The 21198-nt window shown below is 40.7% G+C and overlaps 2 protein-coding genes and 2 long non-coding RNA genes across 5 annotated transcripts in view; 2 read left to right on the top strand and 2 right to left on the bottom strand.

The window, feature by feature from the left end:
- The window catches only part of LOC141783034 (uncharacterized), a 589922-nt gene that overhangs the window by 199793 nt on the left and 368931 nt on the right, over nucleotides 1–21198 (bottom strand). The gene's annotated exons all lie outside the window — the stretch shown is intronic.
- lmnl3 (lamin L3) lies at nucleotides 40–10555 on the bottom strand. Of its 2 annotated transcripts, XM_074659582.1 has the most exons (12): nucleotides 9918–10555; nucleotides 6259–6415; nucleotides 5331–5456; nucleotides 5027–5197; nucleotides 4804–4929; nucleotides 3574–3794; nucleotides 3265–3484; nucleotides 3016–3123; nucleotides 2185–2301; nucleotides 1803–1913; nucleotides 1604–1675; nucleotides 40–352 (listed from the first exon to the last, which is right to left on the bottom strand). In XM_074659582.1, exons 1-11 carry the CDS (start codon nucleotides 10328–10330, stop codon nucleotides 1637–1639), a joined length of 1809 nt encoding a protein of 602 aa, XP_074515683.1. In that variant the 5' UTR covers nucleotides 10331–10555; the 3' UTR covers nucleotides 40–352; nucleotides 1604–1636. The 2 variants fall into 2 exon arrangements, with proteins under 2 accessions (XP_074515683.1, XP_074515674.1); XM_074659573.1 differs by lacking the exon at nucleotides 1604–1675.
- On the top strand, nucleotides 13495–14431 carry LOC141761884 (uncharacterized). Its single transcript, XR_012592659.1, has 3 exons — nucleotides 13495–13848; nucleotides 13955–14125; nucleotides 14241–14431. It is a non-coding gene; the product is annotated as an uncharacterized LOC141761884 (long non-coding RNA).
- The window catches only part of LOC141782833 (ADAMTS-like protein 3), a 133983-nt gene continuing 133053 nt past the window's right edge, over nucleotides 20269–21198 (top strand). Inside the window, exon 1 of the mRNA XM_074659609.1 lies at nucleotides 20269–20538. The gene's annotated coding sequence lies outside the window, so the exon portion shown is untranslated. The remainder of the gene's footprint in view (nucleotides 20539–21198) is intronic.

The following is a 21198-nucleotide window of genomic DNA, read 5'->3' as shown; positions in this document are numbered from 1 at the left end:
AATTGCATAAATTGTAATAAACAGTCTTCAATACTGGTGTCTCTACCATAATGAATTTATTATGCTTTATTAAGTTTTATACATCACACACACATTTAAAATGAGATCAATTCAAGGCAAAGCTCATAATCATCTTGTGCAGTTAAGAGCCATGAGACGAGTGAGGAATACTGAGGTCGATGCTGTTGCTCTAAGGCGTCTGACTAATGTGTCAAAGTCCTACTGTAGTTTCTCAGAGTGGAGTTCGTTGTAGGAGAAAACAACTGGAACCAGACTCGAGGCCAGAGCCGGTCCAGGTTTTCCAGGCAGCAAATCACATGACGGCACAGCTCCCCTCCTCCTTAGACAGATCCTGAAATAATAAACGAGCACAGCGGCGTTATATATACACATATATTTAATCAACTAGAATCAGGGGAAACATGCTGGTCTCATACAGGCAGCACAGTTAGAGGAAGGCATGGCACATGAGTCTGGAGGGGGTGAGGGGGTTACTGGTGGGCAACAAACAGCTGCCTTCGTGGCTCTTTCTATTGAAGAACAAGCAGAGTAAGTTCATTTTAGCTTTTGAGAATGCATCATTAGTACGGTATGTTAATGCATCATTAGCATTGCTACTTCCTTTGTGTATGTACCAAATGAAGTTGACGCTAGAATAACGCGTTAACTCAAATTCTTTTTAATGCCACAACTTGCGTTTTTTAGGTTGCATCGGGCTCAGTTTTAAAGCTAGAGCTAAAGATACTGGTATCATATGAAACTAGAAAAAAACGTAATGAATCCATCGGTACCAACCATGTCAGACTAGCTTGTCACGAAGGAGGCCAAATACAGCTCCAAACTTGTGCAAAACTTTGGCGAGGAAAAACTGTCATTTCCATTTTCAAAGGGGGTCCCTTGACCTCTGACCTCCAGATATGTGAATGTAAATGGGTTCTATGGGTACCCACGAGTCTCCCCTTCACAGACATGCCCACTTTATGATAATCACATGCAGTTTGGGGCAAGTCATAGTCAAGTCAGCACACTGACACACTGACAGCTGTTGTTGCCTGTTGGGCTGCAGTTTGCCATGTTATGATTTGAGCATATTGTTTTATGCTAAATGCAGTACCTGTGAGGGTTTCTGGACAATATCTGTCATTGTTTTGTGTTGTTAATTGATTTCCAATAATAAATATATACATTTACATAAAGCAGCATATTTGTCCACTCCCATGTTGATAAGAGTATTAAAAACTTGACAAATCTCCCTTCAAGGTTCATTTTGAACAGATAAATGTGCGATTAATTTGCGATAAATCATGATTAACTATGGCCTAATCCAGGCAAACGGATGCTTTGTTGAACTACAGTCGCTTTGCTCTTGGTCTGATCACAGCTTTAGACTCAGTGGAGGTAACCCAGAGAGAGACAGATGGAACTGAACTTGCTTTGTGATGATGTTTGGCATGTTGATGAATAAAACACAACAGGCAGCAGCGAATCCAACACGTATGAAACACGTATGAAACACGTATGAAACAAGCAATGCATGTTGTGACCAGCACACAGAGCGGAGCACAGCGGGTACGAGCAGAGAGGGCAGCGCCGCCCTCCTCACCTCCTCCTGTACAGCACGCCGTCTGCTCCGCGCTCAAGAGACTGAACAACACTTCTTCTTCTTCCTCTTTGGCTTCAGTGTAGGCAGGTGGGGGGAAAAGTGACATCAAGTTTCATAATACTGAAGCATTTGTGCTTTTATCTGTAAGAGCACACTGAGGTGATGGAACTACTGGTTGTTTATGAGCCGGCGTGTTTACCTGTCTCCGAAAGTGCTGGATGTCACTGCCTGCCACGTACTCTTCATCAAAGTCCAGTTCGGTTTCCTCATCACCTCGGTCCTGCATACACACCCTGCGCTCCGCTATTTCCTGAGAACGCATCACATGACTCCTGTGGTGAGTTACATCCAACGTCGTAAGATAGCCGAGACAAAAAGGATTCGCACTAGGCATTCTGAATAAACACCACTTCATCCTGACACATACAGTATCATCCTGACACATACAGTATCATCTCATGACTCGGAGTAGATCACTTCATAATGAGGGGTAGACCAAGATACTTTAAGGACTTTGACTGCAGTGATTGAAGCTGAAACTGCATCTCCCAGAATGCACCGGTACACACTGCTCCACTCACCTCATGGTTGGGGTTCATAAGAACCACCCGTATATCAGTGACAGGGCCCCAGCTCCTGTGGCCCTGCAGAACCAGGTCCCCAGAATCAGCCTCCGCCTCAGAACCTGCTGCCCAGATCTGACACCACACACACACACACTTTTGTTAATTATATATTTCACCTACTTGGGAGGGCCCCTATTAAAATGCTCAACAAATCTGAATTGTCCCCCCCCCCCCCTCCCCAATGTTGCATTCACACCAAGAGCGAAGCGAATTTTCACCTCGCTTTACTCGCGCGAGTTGGACCGCCGGCATCATTTGTGTTAATTTGCCATTGCACACGTTGCTATTGCGGTATGAACCCAAATAAACAGATTTCATTGCAATAAACAGATCAAAAAGACGCTGAAATAACTACATGATGTTGATGATTTGTAAAAAGTCTGAATTCATTCTTTGTCAGGTCTGTCCGCAAGACAACAAGCAAACAACTCTTAAAATGCTTGTTTTCTGAATGGAGTTCGGATCAATCAGTGCCAGGATATGTAGCTGCTCCATCAACACTCAAGATAAAGTCATCTAGGCATAAAATAAGGCAGCGACGTTGTTGTTTCTACCATACAGTCTGTGGTTCATACACATACATTTATATACAGAGTTTGGTCTATCTATGATGTGCTATCGTAGTTCTGGGTGACCACAGACAGCTACAAGATTCAACGTCAGGACGTCAGGAGGAGAATCTCACTTTCACGCGACACAGCGTCACATGAATTTCACGCCATATATTTGCATCTATTCGCCTCGACTTTGTATGTAATCGTGGGAAACATACAGTTAACTACTCACTGTGAGTGTCTGCCCACCAGCCAGGACGCAGGGGGAGGGGATGTGGAAGGAGAGTTCTCCAGAGTCCGGGTACATCCTCCGTACCACCCAACCGCCCAGCGGCTGCTCCTGGAAACGCACAGATGAGGACAAGAAGCAGTTAAATGATGCATATAAAGAAGTATTCATGCTTTAACCAAGTAAATAACAAATTAGGGATGGGAATCGATTTTTTAAAGAAACCACGATGCAGCTGCATCACAGCCTTACCGCCTCGGAGTTGTTCTTCAGTCGAACATACTTCCCGTCCATGTCGACCTCGGCTACGCTCACGGTGCTGTGCGCTGCTGAACGACTGGACATCTTATAGGCGGGCGAGCTGCCGGAGGCTCCCTCGTGTTTCCGTTTCTTCCCTCGGAGCTTGTGGCTGCTGTGTTCGTGTGTTCGGGGTACGGCTGTGTGCTGGGAGGGGCTGGGAGACAGCTGCAATCTGAAGAAAACACATTTATTTGGTTTTAAATAAAAGCAGCCAGGCAGGTATCATCCATGCTATATACATAGATCACAGCCGTACTGTACCTCTGCTCCTCCACCTCCAGCATCTTCCTGTAGGCGTTGATCTCCATGTCCAGAGCCAGTTTGACATCCAGCAGGTCCTCGTAGTCCTCCAGCTGGGTGAACATCTGGCTCCTCATGGTCAGCATCTCCTGCTCCTTCTGACCGAGTCTCTGCTTCCAAACCTCCCGCTCCCCGTCCAGAGTCCTCTCCAGATCCTGGAAGCGGCCCTCCAGCACCGTTTTCTGACAGAATAATATCAAGACAAATGTTAGCAGAACACAAAATAATCTGATAAGTATCATGGGAGTTAGGAAGACTGTGGCCTTGGACTATGAGGTATTTTCCACACAGTTGACCTTGTTTTGTTAACAGATGCGCAGAGCCAGCTCTAGGCCTTTTGGTGCCCAAGGCGAAATTTGGATTTGAGGTGAATTTTTTTGTTTTGTTGAGGGCGACCAGCAACCCCCAGAAGGTGGCAGGCTAGACGGCCGTCATGCATACTTGCCAACCCTCACGATTTTCCCCTCCCGGGGTCACAATTCTCCCGTATTTCTCCCGATTTATGGCAAATTGTCACACTTTTTTTTTCTTTTCGTTATCTCAACCTGTTTCTGGAACTGAACAGTGTGTATAATTCCTACTGTTTCCACCCGGACGACAATAGAGCTACACCAACTGTCGTTTCCCGGCAGAAGAGAGCAGTCTATGCTTGCGACACAGCGCAGCGCCCAAGTTGGGCTTTGCTCGATGCAGTGAAAAGCCGTCGTGGCGCAGTGCAAGCTATTGTAAATAACGGGTTTCAGAGCGCAGTGGTGCAATTTGTATCTAAAAGGACCTTCAGTGAGTGAGAGACGGAGAGAACTAAGAGAAAGAAATACTCAAGCAGGAGCAGAAATAAATAAAAACAGATGAATATTAGTTTACGCCAGAGATTAACACGCCAAGTGATACGCTTTGAGTTTAGGCTGGTGCACGCCAAGGGTAGAGAACGAGCAGGGAGGCAGGGAGGCATCTGATTGGTTCTTTCCAAGCGGACCGCGAGGCAGTGATTGGTAGACGTTTTTACAAGATTACAGCAGCTACAGATGACGGCTCTTTTCCGGTCCTTTTTAAAGCTCATCAGTAATGGATGGCTGTCGGGGTGTAAAGACCATTTCAACCAATATAACAAATAGTGGAGAACATCGTCAACCCTGACTTTAAGCCGGCCCTGCAGATGTGTCTGTGTGTTGTGTTACGGCCTGCACTTACATCTTTCTGGTACTGTTGGAGCTGGGAGCTGAGGCTCTCCACTCGGAGCTTGGTGGTTTCCAGTTCTTCTCTTGTAGCTGACGCAACGTTGTTTTTCTCCAACGCCGCCTGCTGGGCGTTCTGTAACTGTAGGGCAAAAAGGGTTCAATAGAATATCAGAAACTTCAAAATAAATAAATCTGGACACTTATTAAAAGACATTATCAGAGTTCTTTGTTTCTACCTTTGAACTGAAGGTCCTGTCGATCTCCTCTTTGTACTGAAGCAGCTGAGACTCGTGGTCCTGGCGGAGCTGCTGCATCGTCTCGGCCATTTTACTCTCAAACTCTCTCCGTCGCCCCGAGTCCAACTCCACCAGACGACTATCGTGTCGGCTTCGGACCTCCAAGATCTCCTGCAAAACATCAATAAAATGTGCACATATGAGCCTGGGGCGATGCAGAATATTAACGGGTTCCTCTCAGGGGAAGGCAGGAACTCTGTTGAGGTGGAAGGTTAGTAATTTATAGTCAACTTGTGTGGTTTACCTGCTCACTGATGTTCCTCTGGAGTCCCAGCTGCTCTTTGAGTGTTTGCGCCTGGTTCTCCAGGTCCACCCTCCTCAGGATCTCAGAGCTCAGCTGGTTCTTTGTGTCCGCCAGCACGCCCTCCACCTGGTGACAACCCCCACCATCCCACAAACAGATAAATCATCATCTCTCTTTTAAAGGCTAGTGGGAAGACACCTAAAATATTTTACTGCAAAAGTGGTTAAATTGACAGATATGACACACCCCATAAATAAAAGAAATGCAAAATAAAGCCATGCCAAAGGGGAGATGACACACCTGAACTCGTGTAATTTCATAATGCAAGGTCTGATTGATTCCAAATTTGGTGCGATAGTGGGCAGGGGGCTCCTCTACATGTGTGAAGAAACATAATGTGAATATATTAATGCAATGAGGACATACAGTACTACAAATACAATAAGCGGAAATATGAAATTTGAAGGTCTATGATGAATGTATTCATTTACTTTTAGGTAGCTTTGGCAGGGATTGTCCCAGAAACACCATTCAGGGTTTGCTGGAATGGTATGACTGTGCTGAATCCAGCAATATATGATGTGTAACTGTAGCAGGATCGCTCAGTGGTCTACATTAAGAAATGTAGGGTGTGTTCCAAGCATGAAATGAAGGCAAATGGCACGTCTGCTGTCAATAGATACTTAAAAATACACTTCAATCAGGGAGACCTTGTTACACACCACTTATTGAAAGTTTTGTATCAATATTTAATTTAAGGAGTAAATAAATGTTTTCGATGTTAAAGTAATAATTTGCACTTAAACTTAAGACATTTTCTATTTCTACTAACGGGGGCTTTAAAACCTCCAACATGGAGATCATTACATCTCCAGTTAGCCCTGTATGTAGATCACCTATCATGTGTAAATGTAGCTTTGGTTCATACGTTTTCTAGCTGGCCCTGCACGTCAGTTAAGTCCTCATCCAGCCTCCTGTTCTCAGACAGCAGCTTGGTGAACTCTGTGTCCTTGGCGCTCAGAATCGCCTCGACTTTCCTCCATTGGGCCAGCGCATTCGCCAGATCGCTCTCCTTCTTCTGGTTCCTGAAGTGGCAGAACATCAGATGAGCACAATAGAAATCATTTCATGCCAAACTCCATTCATATATCTGTCAGTTTAATGCTGCCTTGGTCACCGCCATACATACACAGCACCTCTTCTCAGTTTAGTTTAACAATTTAGGATTGCCTAAACCTTAATCTGTTACAAACCTGATATCTCCAAACAGTTCAACCTCGATTTAAGCCCACATTGCAGTACATTTATCCTGTGCATTGTGAACACAACGCTCTCCAGGTTCACTTTGCCATTGCATTTTAGCCCTCTAGGCTTGCCGTCAGGGATGGCATATTTGATCAGCCACTGATCGTTATCGGCCAATATTCAGTAAAAATATGCAATCGGGAGATCGGCATTAATGGTTTCTAGTCACCAATCCCTGATAATGCTACGCTGTGAATAACAAATCTGTGTTGAAATCAACAGGAGGAGAGCTAGTTAACGTTAGCCGTTAGCAGCCGATGGGCAGCACAGTCCTGATGGCTAAATAACGAAGCTAACAGCTAATATACGGAGGCTCCATTGAGTTACATTATGATGCGTTCAAACTCAAAACATTAATATTGGGTGAAAATTATAATGTTATCATGATGTTTTCGAGTGTAATCTTGTAAAATGTAGTTTTTGGCAAGAAACTTGAAAATAAATACAATTGTTTGAAGGAGATGTTTTCATAGCCATAGAAAATAGATACTGATAAGTGAGAAACTGACGCAACAGATATGCTCCTTTTTTTAGACAACCTGGACAGTATTCTGTGTGGAAGCCCTAAAAATGTCAATGACAGGGAAAGCATTGAGCAGCAGTGATGAAGGTAGAACTATAGTGTGAACAGAGAGAAGACTGAGGCCCCATCAGAGCTCACGTGGAACAGAAACACAACTGAGTCCTCTTTCAAATGAACTGACAATGTGAACACAAAAACAACCGAGTCCCTTTTCTGTTGGTCCACTTTAAGAGGACGGAGTTTGGTTTGTTTAAAAAGGACTAGATGTGAAAACACCCTTAGTCAGACTGCTGAAATGAACTATGACTTCATCTCTTCCATGTTGTCTTTTTATTTTATGGTTTGTTTTTTTGCAAATATATTTGTTTTTTTTTTAGCATATCCATTTGTTTCCAACATAACAAAAACAAAAAGGAAATAGTGCCGCATATTTGCCAACAACAGGCACGTACCTTACACATTTCAAAACAATGACTACAACATACTTCTCTAAATGGGCCAGGTGGAAATTTCCAACCAAACTCTTATTAAGGATGAAGTGTGTAAAGAAGTTCAGGCCCCCCCCATCTTGAAATACAGGAGCTGTGTTAACTAGAGATCTACCAAATTTCAGCACCATTTTTCAGCATGTTTACGATTATCGGTCTCGTTATTTTTTTTAAAAATACATTCATTTAAAAATGCACTACTTCGGCTCTTATGCAGCCTCCTCTCTCGGTCAGTGCTCTCCACTGTGCAGTCTGGCTCAATGTCCCGCCCACAACGCTATCTGATTGGTTACACGTCACCGGCAATAGCCTATTAACACTGAGGGATAAAACTTCAGGGAGATATTGTTTATTTATTTATTTAAATTATCGTTTATCTTCGTTGAAACCTCCACTTTACTCTTCATTTTAAGATAATGTTGAAAAGTTCTCTTTTAATCAAACATATGCTTTAAGGCATTTCAACGAAGTTTTATTCCTATTTTTGACAACAAGAGTTTCATTTTTACTGTAAATGTGTATCGGTTCAAAATAGCAGTTAAAGGGACTGTTTGTAACTTTTTAAGCGTATAAATCTACCGGGTCGGTTTCCCATGCTCACTCGCATGTGGCTACGCTGCTCAGACCGCTCCTCTGCCTGCTTGCCTTCACTCACAACGCGCGCGTTCTCGCTCCACCTCACGTTCATGTGCGCACACTCCACACTGCAGAAGAGTTAGTTTAGCTCTGAGAATATCTAGTGAATGTGGATGTTTGTGCAGAAATAAATGCTGCAGCTCCTCCAGACCAACAGAGGTTTCCCGTGTCTTGTGGAGTGACGGGGCTCCGCAGCGAGAATCGTTATCGTCTCCGACCGGGTGTCGGTGTCTCCCCCGTTCCCTCCGGCTGCAGACGGAGACGATAACGTTTCTTTTCCTGCTTCAGCCTCTGGGGCTGAAACAGGAAAAGCCAACACTAGGATCAGCAGTGATTCATGGAGAGACCTTCGTCTGGTCAGCTAACATTACTGCCAAGCAGGTGAAATATAGAGTGATATTGTGGTTTTAGCTGACATGTGTCGCTTCACTGTTTTGAACGATGCTCGTTCATGTCTATGTAGGGTACATTTTTTGTACCCTTTTGTACATTTTTTCTATGTTGGGTTTGCGCACAAACACAAATCCAACATGACTTTCGTTGACTTAACAGCCACAGGTGTTGCTGTTAAGCATTTCTGAAAGTTACAAATAGTCCCTTTAAAGGTCTCCTTGATTACTAATAATTGATATCGGTATGGGTCCTGAAAAAAAACCTATCGGTCTATCCCTAGTGTGAACCAGCTATAAAAGTAAGAATATTAATAAAACAGGTGCCCGAATTCACTACGAATTACACAGCAACACAGAAATGTCCTCATCTGTGTTGTGCAGGTGTGTTCGTCTAAAGCAGGGGTCAGCAACCTTTACTACCAAAAGAGCCATTTTAGGCAAAAAAAAAAAAAGAAAATCTGTCTGGAGTCGCAAAACATTTGAGCATTGTGATGAAGGTAACAGTTTATATTCTATAGTCAGTTTATAAGTATATAGCATATAAGTAATGCAGTGAGGGCCAAAGAGACAATGTACTACAGAGCATTAGGGCCACATTGAGGGAAAAAAAATCTGAGATTTCCAGAACAAAGTCGTAATATTACACGAAAAAAAGTCGTAACGTTACGAGAATAAAGTCGTAACATTACGAGAATAAAGTCGTAACATTACGAGAATAAAGTCGTAACTTTAAGAGAATAAAGTCGTAACTTTAAGAGAAAAAAGAAAACACGTAAAATTTCTACTATATATACTAATATGACTTTATTCTCGTAATACAACTTTTATTCTCGGAATATGACTTTATTCTCGAAATCTTACATTTATTTTGTTTTCCTTAATGTGGCCCTAATACTCCGTTGTACCGTAGACCTAATATCGGTTAAAGGTCTACTTGATTACTAATAATTGATATCGGTATCGGTCCTGAGGAACCATATCGGTCGATCCCTAGTGTGAACCAGCTAAAAAAGTAGAAATATTACTAAAAACAGGTGCCCGTATTCACTCTGAATTACACAGAGACACAGAAATGTCCTCATCTGTGTTGTGCAGGTGTGTTTGTCTAAAGCAAAGCAATACGGTGTTAAATTAGCCCTTTTTTGAGTGGAGTCTGGTGCATCAGCTGCTCCTTCACCTGCATGGTCCTACATGGCTGCATCCTTCACGCTGCTACATAGTTGCATCCTAAATCACTCCTGACCTGTGTTGTAGTTTCCTGTACTCCTCGCAGAGATTGCCGTAGTCGATCTGTAGGCGGGCCCTCTCTCCGGCCAGGCCGTCCAGAGACTTCCTCACGTCGGCCAGCTCCTCCTCGTAGAGCCGCCGCACGCTGCCCATCTCCCGGCTCTTCGACTCGTCCTTCTCCTCCAGCTGGAACAGGATGGAGGACCGCTCGCTCTCCAGCTCCTGGACCCGCTGGATGTAGTTGGCGAGGCGGTCGTTGAGGTGTCGGAGCTCATCTTTCTCCTGGATGCGGTACATGCGGGTCGGACTGGTGGAGCTGGAGGATCCGGGCTGCAGGCCGGGGGAGGCTGCGGTGCCTCGCCGGCTAGCAGAGCGGCTGGAGCGGCCGGTGGTGGCGGCGGCAGCGGGGGTCGAGGTGGCGGAGGCCATGATGGAGGTGTAGTCAGGGTCCTAACACGAGCAGTGGATGAGAGTGGTGATAGTTAGGATGAATAAAGTTCACTGATCATCTCATCACCACATGTAGGAAACCCGCACCTGGTTCCTCTCTACCTGTTAAGTAGTACTCCTCCTGTTTCTGCGTTAAACACGTTCACAGCTGAAAGTCATCACAGCTGACGAGTTGACGCACTGAGAACTGGTGAAGAGCGAGTTAGAGCAGGTGACCCTGAATACAGCATGCATTACCGGGGGAAATATTTCAAAGTAATACGGTACTAAAGGATGTTTTTGTGCAACCTTTACTGTCAAAAGAGCCATTTTTGGCCCAAATGAAATGAAATGAAATGAAATGAAATAAAATTAAATTAAATTAAATTAAATTAAATTAAATTAAATATAAAAACTAAATGAAATAAAACAAAACAAAATAATAAAATAAAATAAATATAAAAATATATACAAAATAATCAATAATAAATAAAATAAAATAAAAAAATAAAACAAAACAAAACAAAATAATAAAACAAAACAAAATAATAAAATAAAATAAATATAAAAAATTATTAAAATAATCAATAATAAATAAAATAAAATAAATTAATCAATTTATTAAAAAAATCTGTCTGGGTTGTATTTGAGCTTTATAAATGAAGGTAACATCGTCTATTAAGTCTAATGCAGTGAGGACCCAAGTGCAAACGAGAGGCAGGACATTTAACAGGAATTCCACTATATAATGTGTATAAACATAGAATTGAATTTAATAGATCGGCCCCATTTTCACCGATACATTGATCCAGCTATTTGAGTAGTCGGTATCGGCCTGATAGGCTATCCGATCCAGTATTGGTATCGGTGCATCCCTAGTATAGGCTACACATTTTTGCAATTGAACAATCTAAGAATCACTTTATGATACATAGATTCCTTTTGGAAATCCAACTAAATCCTATTAAACTGAGTGAGTTTAACCCTGGTAAGTCCAATGTTTCATGAGACCATTGGGTTTGGAACAATATATTGTGTGCTCTGGACCGATTAGGCTGTAAATCATTTGCAAAAGTAACAAAACAATAAAATGGATAACACATAGGACAAGATCATGTGGATAAAGATGATGAATGTAAGGGGTTTATAAACATAATAAAATAAAATTGTTTTTAAAAATGGCAAAAAATAATGGAACAGATAAAGTGATAAATACAGTATATAAAATGTACATGTCAACACTAAAGAAATATATCCAAAGAACACAAAATATATTGGAATACACTATAAATATACCTGACTACTACAACTAACATAACAAAAAAATCTAAATCATAAACATAGAATAACCCACTATATACATTAGCAAAAGTGTGCAAGATACAATGTTTTGTTCTTTAATAAAAAAATATATCTGGTGTTGTAAGTGAATTTATGTGAAATAAATTAAAAATGAAAACAGTACAGTTTCATACTAAACGCTTTTTTTCTTTATGACTTTACTTTGAAGGCAAATCCAGTTAACTTCCGGTATGTTTCAGTGTAACTCGGTCTAGTTTGACTTCAGTGAGATTCCTGCAGGACATCAGCTGATAGAGAGAGATGACTGGCCAACTGCTGGCAGCTGATGTCACACACCAAAACACTGCCTTGTTTTCTCAGCTGTTTGATCCCATATTAATATAAATATATATATTAAATATATACATTAACACATCAACTTTAGTAGGATGGTGATAAAATCTGTAAAACTGAAAGTGTTCAATGAAAAAACAAGTAATAGCCTACTGTAACTATACATTCTGAAACATTTCAAATTTGAAATAAGTAAAATGTGTGAGGTTATAATAATTACTATTATAGATGATAATTGTCATCAATGATTAGTGAGAGTACATTTCTCTGTAAATGTTGCTGCATATGTCTGGATGAAAGAGGGCGCCAGACCTCCATCACACAACACTTCTGTTAATTCAGTTTGTACAATGTGGAATCCATCTATTCATATACAACATGCAATATTTACTGGCTGACATATTGACTGTCTGGGTAACTGAATATACAGTTTATACATTACTGTATAATTGTATTATAATTAGGGCTGTCAATCGATTCAAATATATAATTAAACACGTGTTTTATCTGTTCAAAATGTACTTTAAAGGGAGATTTGTCAAGTAATTTAATACTCTTATCGACATGGGAGTGGGCAAATATGCTGCTTTATGCAAATGTATGTATATATTTATTATTGGAAATCAACTAACAACACAAAACAATTACAGATATTGTCCAGAAACCCTCACAGGTACTGCATTTAGCATAAAACAATATGCTCAAATCATAACATGGCAAACTGCAGCCCAACAGACAACAACAGCTGTCAGTGTGTCAGTGTGCTGACTTGACTATGACTTACCCCAAACTGCATGTGATTATTATAAAGTGGGCATGTCTGTAAAGGGGAGACTCGTGGGTAACATAGAACCCATTTACATTCACATATCTGCACTGTAAACAATTGCTGTTAATTTACAGCAGAATTTCAACAGTATTAACCTGTTATTGCTAAAAACAGTGCTTTACTGTTAATACAAAAGAAAATCTGTTAAATTATGCTCATAGGCCGTTTTTTAACTGAACTATAATGTATTCTTAAAAAACAGCACTTTACTGCTGATCAACAGTCTAAAGTATCATGAATAACAGTTTCATGCAGTATTTTTTGAATTCTGGGAAGAGCATTTCACCTGATCTGCACATGTGAGGCTGGATCCGTTCTTTTCTTCATCCATTCCCATCTTACTGATTATTTGGTAAGTAGTAATTTTATTTAATTAATAAATCTGTGCAAAGGTTATCAGTGATGTTTCCAGTTAGTTTGCATTACAGAATATGTGCATGTCATGATAGAGGGATTCAACAGCTAGCTAGAATTTCACAGATGATTGCACATTAATCGGACAACACAAGGAGCTCATTTTAATATCTATGTATTCAAGTTAATATCTAAGTTAATGTGCTGACACATGTATTTTGCCAGTGAATTCATGCATAACGACGGTGTATACATTTTACAGTCTATGGAAGTCCCTTCAACATTTAAAGTAACATTAAGACTTCAGTGCATGTTGGTTATTGGGTGGTAATTCAGCAGAGCAGATACAAAATTGAAGGCAAGGTTATTTACTAGCTAACTAGTGTTTTTGAATGATATCTGAAAACCACATGTTCTATAGATCAGATGGTCAGAATATTCATAATTGATCAAAAAACGGTTTCTCAACCAGTAATGCACACCACTCAACACAATTCATTTCAAACATTGACTAAAAATCCATGAAGTTGACTGAGGAAAATTCTTTCTAAGTTTCAGGTGAAACAGCAGGAAGCTATTGGCGCTGGATGGTCAGCCTTGAGGGCCACTTCATATGTGAGGGGATCCAGCCCACCTTCTTGATGGGGCTTGCTGCATTATTTTCCACCTTCTACACCTGCACGCTCAAGTTAATCTCAAGGTTAGATACTTTCAGTAAAACCTGTATTTTTATTGTGGCATTAATCTAAGTGATTCACACAACTTGATTTTTACACAGTACCTGAAGAAACACTATCATTTTTCAGGTGCACCGTAGGAATAAACCCTGAGAGAGGCACCAAGGATGGACAGGGCAAAGTCTTCTCAAAGAAAACTGGCAAATTCACGAGCTACAAGACAAGACTACAACCGTATATCCACATGTATCCACTCTGCTGATGGGACTCATGGACTTGAGTGGGACTTCATTTAAAATGGTGAGTTTACATTACATACATGATAAGAGGAAATGAGGGCTACACACGCTGATTTTCTATGTGAGAAGTTACAATGAAAGTTGTGTTGGAACTCATATATCTCTCTCTCACACAGTCAGCGGGCTACCAAGGCTGGATTGAGAGAACTGGTGTCTTTGAGTGGGCCATAAGTCATTCACTAACTCACTCCCCGACCATCGCCCAATACTTGGACTTCCACACTTATCCATGTGCCTTGTTAGAGACTGAATATTCATACTTGGACATGATGTCACATGTCTGGTGGTGTTGGTGCTCATTATGATATAAGGCAAAATATTATTTGAGAGTTTTGTTTTAACTATGATATAGCTCAACTGTCTGTAGCTGTTCCACAAAGTAAGGTTAGTAAGATTGACAGATGTCTTCAGAAATGCTATTTCTTCTGAAATTTGGTTTGTTATCTGTGTCAGGTTTTTGTTGGCGCTGTGTTGAACTTCATATGAAAATAAAAAGTAAAGTGCAATAAGATAAGCTGTAGATGTTCTTTTCTCACACATTGTACATGATTGTAAAAGCAGTGAATTAGCTCTGTTCTTCACTCACATGTTGTTATGGTTTGCATTCTGTGCTTATAGCCATATAGACAGACATTTTGGGCATCATAGCCTTAATTATAGCCTTTTTCTTAACAAGTGCCTTTAATTGTATTTAGTGTGACTATTCCTTTGTCTGTAACCTGCTAAGTCGATTCATATAGGCAAAAAATAATGTTTATTAAAATGTATGTAAAAAATACAACCTAAATAGTGCATTAAAACAAATCAGTAAGATAATGTAAAAGAAAGGGGAAAAACAGCTATATAATGTATCTTTAAACAGTAAATTAACTATAAAATACTGTGAAATTAATCAAAAAACCTGTATATACTGTATTTTTCATTAACAGTACAAAGCTGTAAATTTCAGCGACAGTATAATAATGTTAATTTTACAGTAGAATAATGGCAACCCTGCTGCCAGTTCTTTACTGTTATTTTACTGGGAAATTCTTAACAGTGTGGAGGTCAGAGGTCAAGTGACCACTTTGAAAATTGGCCATGCGTTAAAGAAATTAGTGGCGTTAAAACAAATTTGCGTTAACGGGTTATTATGGCGTTAACTTTGACAGCCCTAATTATAATGCAGTCAATTCAACTACACCATATACAAGTACAAAACCTTCCGATGTGTTGGCAGTGTGTCATCCCTGCATACATTACATACAGTATGTTTCCACAGAGCACAGATGTGCACAGCTGAGGACCTTAAGGTCATTTGCTGACTGAAGCTTTTTGATGTTCTCATTAGTCAAAGTCACAACCAGGCCCTTCATACACTGCCAGCTTCTATTCTTCACCTCATAATAAAAGCCAGGGGGTGGTGGTGTGTGTGTGTGTGTGTGTGTGCTGGGCTTGCAACACACACACACACACACACACACACACACACACACACACACACACACACACACACACACACACACACACACACACACACCCTTTGATCCCCCCTTTGGATGGCAGAGCTCTGTTTGGCTGAACTACAGGGGTAATCAGGGTGTGTGTATTACTCTCAGGTGAATGATGGACGCTGACAGAAACCAGGCTACTGGATGTGAAACTGGACTGATTTGGGATCTTGAAGACGACGACATCATTTCACCAGAGCTGTTACTTCCATTTAACCCCCCCCCCCCCAGCTGTTTCAGTCTTTTATTTTACAACTCCCACATAAACCTCATTGTAAGTTTCTTAAAGTGACTGTATGTACGTTTTTACATAAACATGTTTTAATCGTTTTTGTTGCCAATGTGTGAACAGGTTGTAACCTAACCTAAAAAATTAGACCTTCTACGACTTTCTAGGTTTCCTCTATCAGCCTGTAGACTGCTTTTAATGTGATGAATGTGGGCCTTTTTGTCCAGGAAAATCCAACGGATGTGACGTCATGTGTGCCCGGGAGTGCCTTTACTCTCTTCAGCTCCACTTCAGAGCTAAAGGTACGTGTCCACAGCCTCCATCCTTTCCACGCTCCCTATTCATTGTCTATGTAAGCAGCCGTGCAATGCATTCTGGTAGCGTGGCGGCGCGATTCGAGAGACGGAGCATCACGACGGCCGTTCCTCAGTTGCATTAAGTTGAGGTCCAGGCTACTTTATGCAAATCACGGGCATCCGACATGACTCGCCGCCTCTCAAAAATCCCGAGAAACTTTTAAAATAAACGCTGAGGATCCAAAATAAAGACAGATTCGTCAACTGCACGACTTATTTCTCGCATCAAATGTTTTCAGAAACACATTTCGGTGAACTATTTTCGTGAAATAAGAGAAGAAAGTTTCCAAACGAGCCGCCATATTGTTTCTGGTTTGAAAGCTGGGAGCAGCAGCTCACGGAGGGAAAGCGTTTGTCCAATCAGGTGGGGAGAGCCTTGTGTCTAGTGGCAGACCAAGCTTCCAATGCTGGGAAGCTGCGCGTCCCCTTGCGATAAAAAATGCCCCTGTGGACACGTACCATAACAGTTTGCAACAATAGCTAACGTTCGGTTAGAAATGGAGTCCGCTAACGTCAACAAATGACCGGCCGCCACCACAACTCAGACGCCATCACAAACTCCACGGAAGCACATCGGGGGGAAAACTAGGATCAACATCGGCCGGGTCTTCAATTTATGGAGGGACCTTTGTTTGGTCAGCTAACATTACTGCCAAGCATGTGAAATATAGAGTGATATTGTCGTTTTAGCTGCTAATGTTGCTAACGTTAATCAACATGATGCCTGTTAATCACATTCAGTCTCATATATGTCGCCTCACTGTTTTGACCGATGCTCCCTTGCGTCTACATAGTGCGAGCACGATCGACGGGACGCTGACTGTCGTTGACTTAACGGCCACAGGTGTCACTGTTAACAAGAAATTTCTGATTCTTACAAAGAGTCCCTTTAAAGCGTAAAACTGGCGTTATTCTATATCATGTATCAGTCAACAAATCCCTTGGCAAGAATATGAAATGTTTACTTTCTGTGTTCCCTACCTGGTCTGTGGCACTCAGCTCTGAGCACATTGGTTCCTACTGAAACATAAATCTTTCGAAAGCAGGTCACAAGACATTTTTCCAAAATGTTATTCAAAGGAGGACATAGTGCATTCGTTGGGGACTATTTTCAGCGGTGCATTTACTGTTTTGATTTGTTTTTCTTTTCCCAGCAGCAGATGCCGTTAGGAGCACTAGAGGACACCGGAGGACACAGAGGCACATGATTTTTATTTCAGATTACCTGTCTCATGAACTACTGTCAGGATATAGTGACCATTTTATAATTACAAATATTAATAACTGTTTAAAATCCCATTTGCTCCATTTCTACAGACTGCAGGTTTAAGCTGTGGGTCCTCCTGGGGCAAACTGCTGGGCTCCCCCATTCCTGCCTTTCTTTGTGCATTTTCTACATTATTCCTGGAATAGGACATGGCCCAATAGGTTTGCTGTGTGATCATTTCATTAAACACAAATTCATATAATATAATTTGCACCATGTAAACTCAGCATCAGCCGAAATCATTAAAGGGAAAATGTTTTATGTGGATGTCCAATCAGTGTTGATGGTAAATGTAGTTGCAATAAATTCCTCAGTGTGTGCCATATTGACTCAGAAAGCTGACTTCTCCTGCTGCAAATAGTCTGTTGTTCTTCCTGCATCTGGCGCCGTCATTTGACGTGACAGTGACACAAAAAAACAAAAAAAAACTTGGCTATTTCAGTTTGGATTCTTGGAAGTCTCCTACTCTAGGTAGCCAGCTCTAGATATCGCTCAAAAACAGAACTTCATGTTCTCTTCGCTTCACAATGGCATCCCAAAATATGAGTGCAGAGGATGTTATGGATGAGGAGACGTTTTACTGTGCTTTGGCTGACTCTGGATGTTCAGCTGTATTTATTTGAGCCGGAGTTTATGGGAATGCAGCGGAGAGGAGGCTGAGGCTGCATTAGCTGCAGTAAGAGGATGCCAAAGAGCGTATATATTGCTAAGAAGTGAAAGTCAATTGTTGTTTTCTTGTTTAGTATAGACTATTTAGTATTTTGTTTTCTTTTTGTTCATGAATTGGGTAACACTGTGGGCATCTGTGGTTATATAGGTAGGTAGGCAGGTAGGACCAGCATGCACCTGGGTGGGCTTATGTTTTTTTTTTTACAAGAACAACAGAGGCAGTGACATCTATGTCTTCTTTATGCTTCGTTTGCTTGCTTTTTTGGATAAATAAACCATCAGAAACATATACATTTTGCAGGGACGATGGACTCTTTTGCCTGTGTAAACCACATACCCATGGTGCGTCAGTTTACGGCCCTTTGATTTAAATTTTTGATTTTGATTTTTCCGACAAAATGGCCACAGCACTCGACGTCCGTCACATTCTTGTTTTGCGAGACGGGCTTCACTAGATATAACTTTGTTGTTGTTTTTTGTGCTTCCATGGAGTTTGTGTTGGAGGCTGGTCGTTTGTGAGCGTGCATGACGTCACATGCATTGGATTTTTCCCAGAAAAAACTGCCCCATGTTCTTCTCATTAAAAACAGTCTACAGGCTGATAGAGGAAACCCAGAAATTCCCATTTTTTTAAGTTAAGTTACAACCTGTTCACACATCGGCAATAAAAAAACGATTACAAAATAAGTCTAAAAAGTTACATACAGTCCCTTTAAAACTAGATTTTGATGCAGGGGCCCAGATAATATAGTGAATAGTGGTGATCACAATGTTCCATATTTAACTGCAAATATGTAATATAAAAATATTCTCTATATATAATTTAACAAAGGAAATACCATGAACTATGTATGCCACTATTATGTCAATTCACAGTAAGGCACCAGTGACACATCAGCCCATGTGTAGTGTAGCTGAACATTAGGAGAATAGCAGCAGTTAGACAGACATGCAGCTCTACAACACTGACTGACTACAGGAATATGAAGTGATGGAGATGAGTGCTGCCTGCCTCATATGCTTTCTGCTCCTCCACACCACATGGGACAGGGGTTGGTCATCAGCTCTCCTACGCAGCGTTCAGTCAAGCTGATGGAGACAGAGCAGGGTGCTGCCGGAAATCACCTGTTTCCCCTTCACAATTCAAGCATGTTTTTAATCAGCCAGGGAAGTTGAGATGTACTGTTTAGAGAAAAGGTAATCACAGCTGCTCAGTCAGTGGAATCAGTAGAGCTACCATTTAAAATAATAATCTTAATTCCAAAAATGATCAGGGACATTGGCCTCCATATTGGTGTACTACCAAAGTTAGCCAATGCCGATTCTCATGATATAGCGACTTTTTTTTCTTGTAAAGATATGACTTTATCTCATAATATTATGACTTTTTTTGACGGGAAAGATATGACTTTATCTCATAATATTATGACTTTTGACCTATAGAATAGAATAGAATAGAATAGAATAGAATAGAATAGAATAAAAAGCTTTATTGTCATTGTATTAAATACAACGAGATTCACAGTTGCCACTTCTGGTCAGTGCTTTAAAACAAATACTTGACAAGACTAAATGAGGCAGATAAAACATATAACAGGTAAAACACACACAGTTGTGACTTTATTCTCACAATATTATGACTTTTTTCTCGTAAACTTATGACTTTATTCTCACAATATTACGACTTTATTCTCGTAATATTATGACTTTATTCTCAAAATGTCAAATGTGTATTTTTTCCCTCAATGTTGCCCTTATACTCTGCCGTAAATCTTTGCATGTAAAATGTTATTAATTAAAAATTGATACTGCATTTTTGAGAATCAATACAGTATCAAAAAACATGATATCGCGATATTTGATATTTTCGATATTTTCAATATTTTCTCCTATACGGGGGACACACATGGACGCGTTGACGTTTACTCTGACTCGGGGACAAAGAGAGGAATTGACAACAAATATTTACCTCTTTGATAAGAATGACTTATTAATTGTCCAAATAAATAAATACATGAATAAATGAATAAATGAATAAACTCATTAGAGAGCACGTTTGTCTGCATGTGTTTTACTTTGAAAGTGATGACCGGAAGCTGTATATAATGTGCGTATAACTTGACTCTGAACCCAAGTTATGTGTCAGGCAGCAGACGGAGCTGGAGACACTTTACCGGAGACGCAAAGTACCGATCTGTGTGACTTCTCACCGGTCTCTCTCTACCACTTTGTGGACGTTAACGTGTTTGGGTGTGGACACACTGTGGGGGGGATCTGGGATCTGGAATCTGGGCTCGGTGGATAAAACCGCACTGTTGTTGTTTTTATTGGAGAATAACTGATGTTGATGCATCTCTCCATATGAGCGCATAAAGAGCGCAGGAGCCCGACCTCCTCCACAAGGTAAGCTGGTTATTCCTCCCTTAGAAACTGTGATCTGTGCACGCTTCATGCTTTATACTTCACATCTACATGTGAACAGCCTGCTGGTCGCTGTGGTTCTGCACAGTGTTTCCTTCATGCAGGTGAATTTCCCCTTCCAGTGCAAAAACTCCCTATAATAATAATCCTATAATATTCCCAGTGGCTTGCTGTGCGACACCAGTTTGACTTCACCAATATTGTAACTAACAACATTATTGATTAATCCAATTAATTATAATTGTAAAACATATTTATTTTTTGTCAAGATTAACAAACTTTTTGCACACGCTTCATGCTTTATACTATACATGCATCTACATGTGAACAGCCTGCTGGTCGCTGTGGTTCTGCACAGATGCAGGTGAATTTCCCCTTCCAGTGCAATAACTCCCTAGAATAATAATCCTATAATATTCCCAGTGGTTTGCTGTGCGACACCAGTTTGACTTCACCAATATTGTATTTTCATTATTGATTAATCCCATAAATTATAATTGTAAAAAATATTTATTTTTGTCAAGATTGACAAACTTTTTCCATGTCAAAGACGTGCAAATTATATATATATATATATATATATATATAATATAATAATACATAATTTAACTGCATTTATATATATATATATGCAGTTAATTT

This window comes from Sebastes fasciatus, chromosome 2, assembly GCF_043250625.1.
Source record: "Sebastes fasciatus isolate fSebFas1 chromosome 2, fSebFas1.pri, whole genome shotgun sequence".
Lineage (NCBI taxonomy): Eukaryota > Metazoa > Chordata > Actinopteri > Perciformes > Sebastidae > Sebastes > Sebastes fasciatus.
The sequence above is the reverse complement of the archived record's forward strand: the minus strand, read 5'-3'. Positions and strand labels throughout refer to the sequence as shown.

Bases quoted from the DNA above. Each gene is read 5' to 3' on its own strand.
- lmnl3 (XM_074659582.1), bottom strand. From the start codon at position 10,330: ATGGCCTCCGCCACCTCGACCCCCGCTGCCGCCGCCACCACCGGCCGC. The intron at 3,485-3,573 runs GTACAGTACGGC...TGTTTTCTTCAG, and splicing joins CTGGAGGTGGAGGAGCAGAG to ATTGCAGCTGTCTCCCAGCC. The intron at 2,302-3,015 runs GTGAGTAGTTAA...GTGTGGTGTCAG, and splicing joins CTGGTGGGCAGACACTCACA to ATCTGGGCAGCAGGTTCTGA.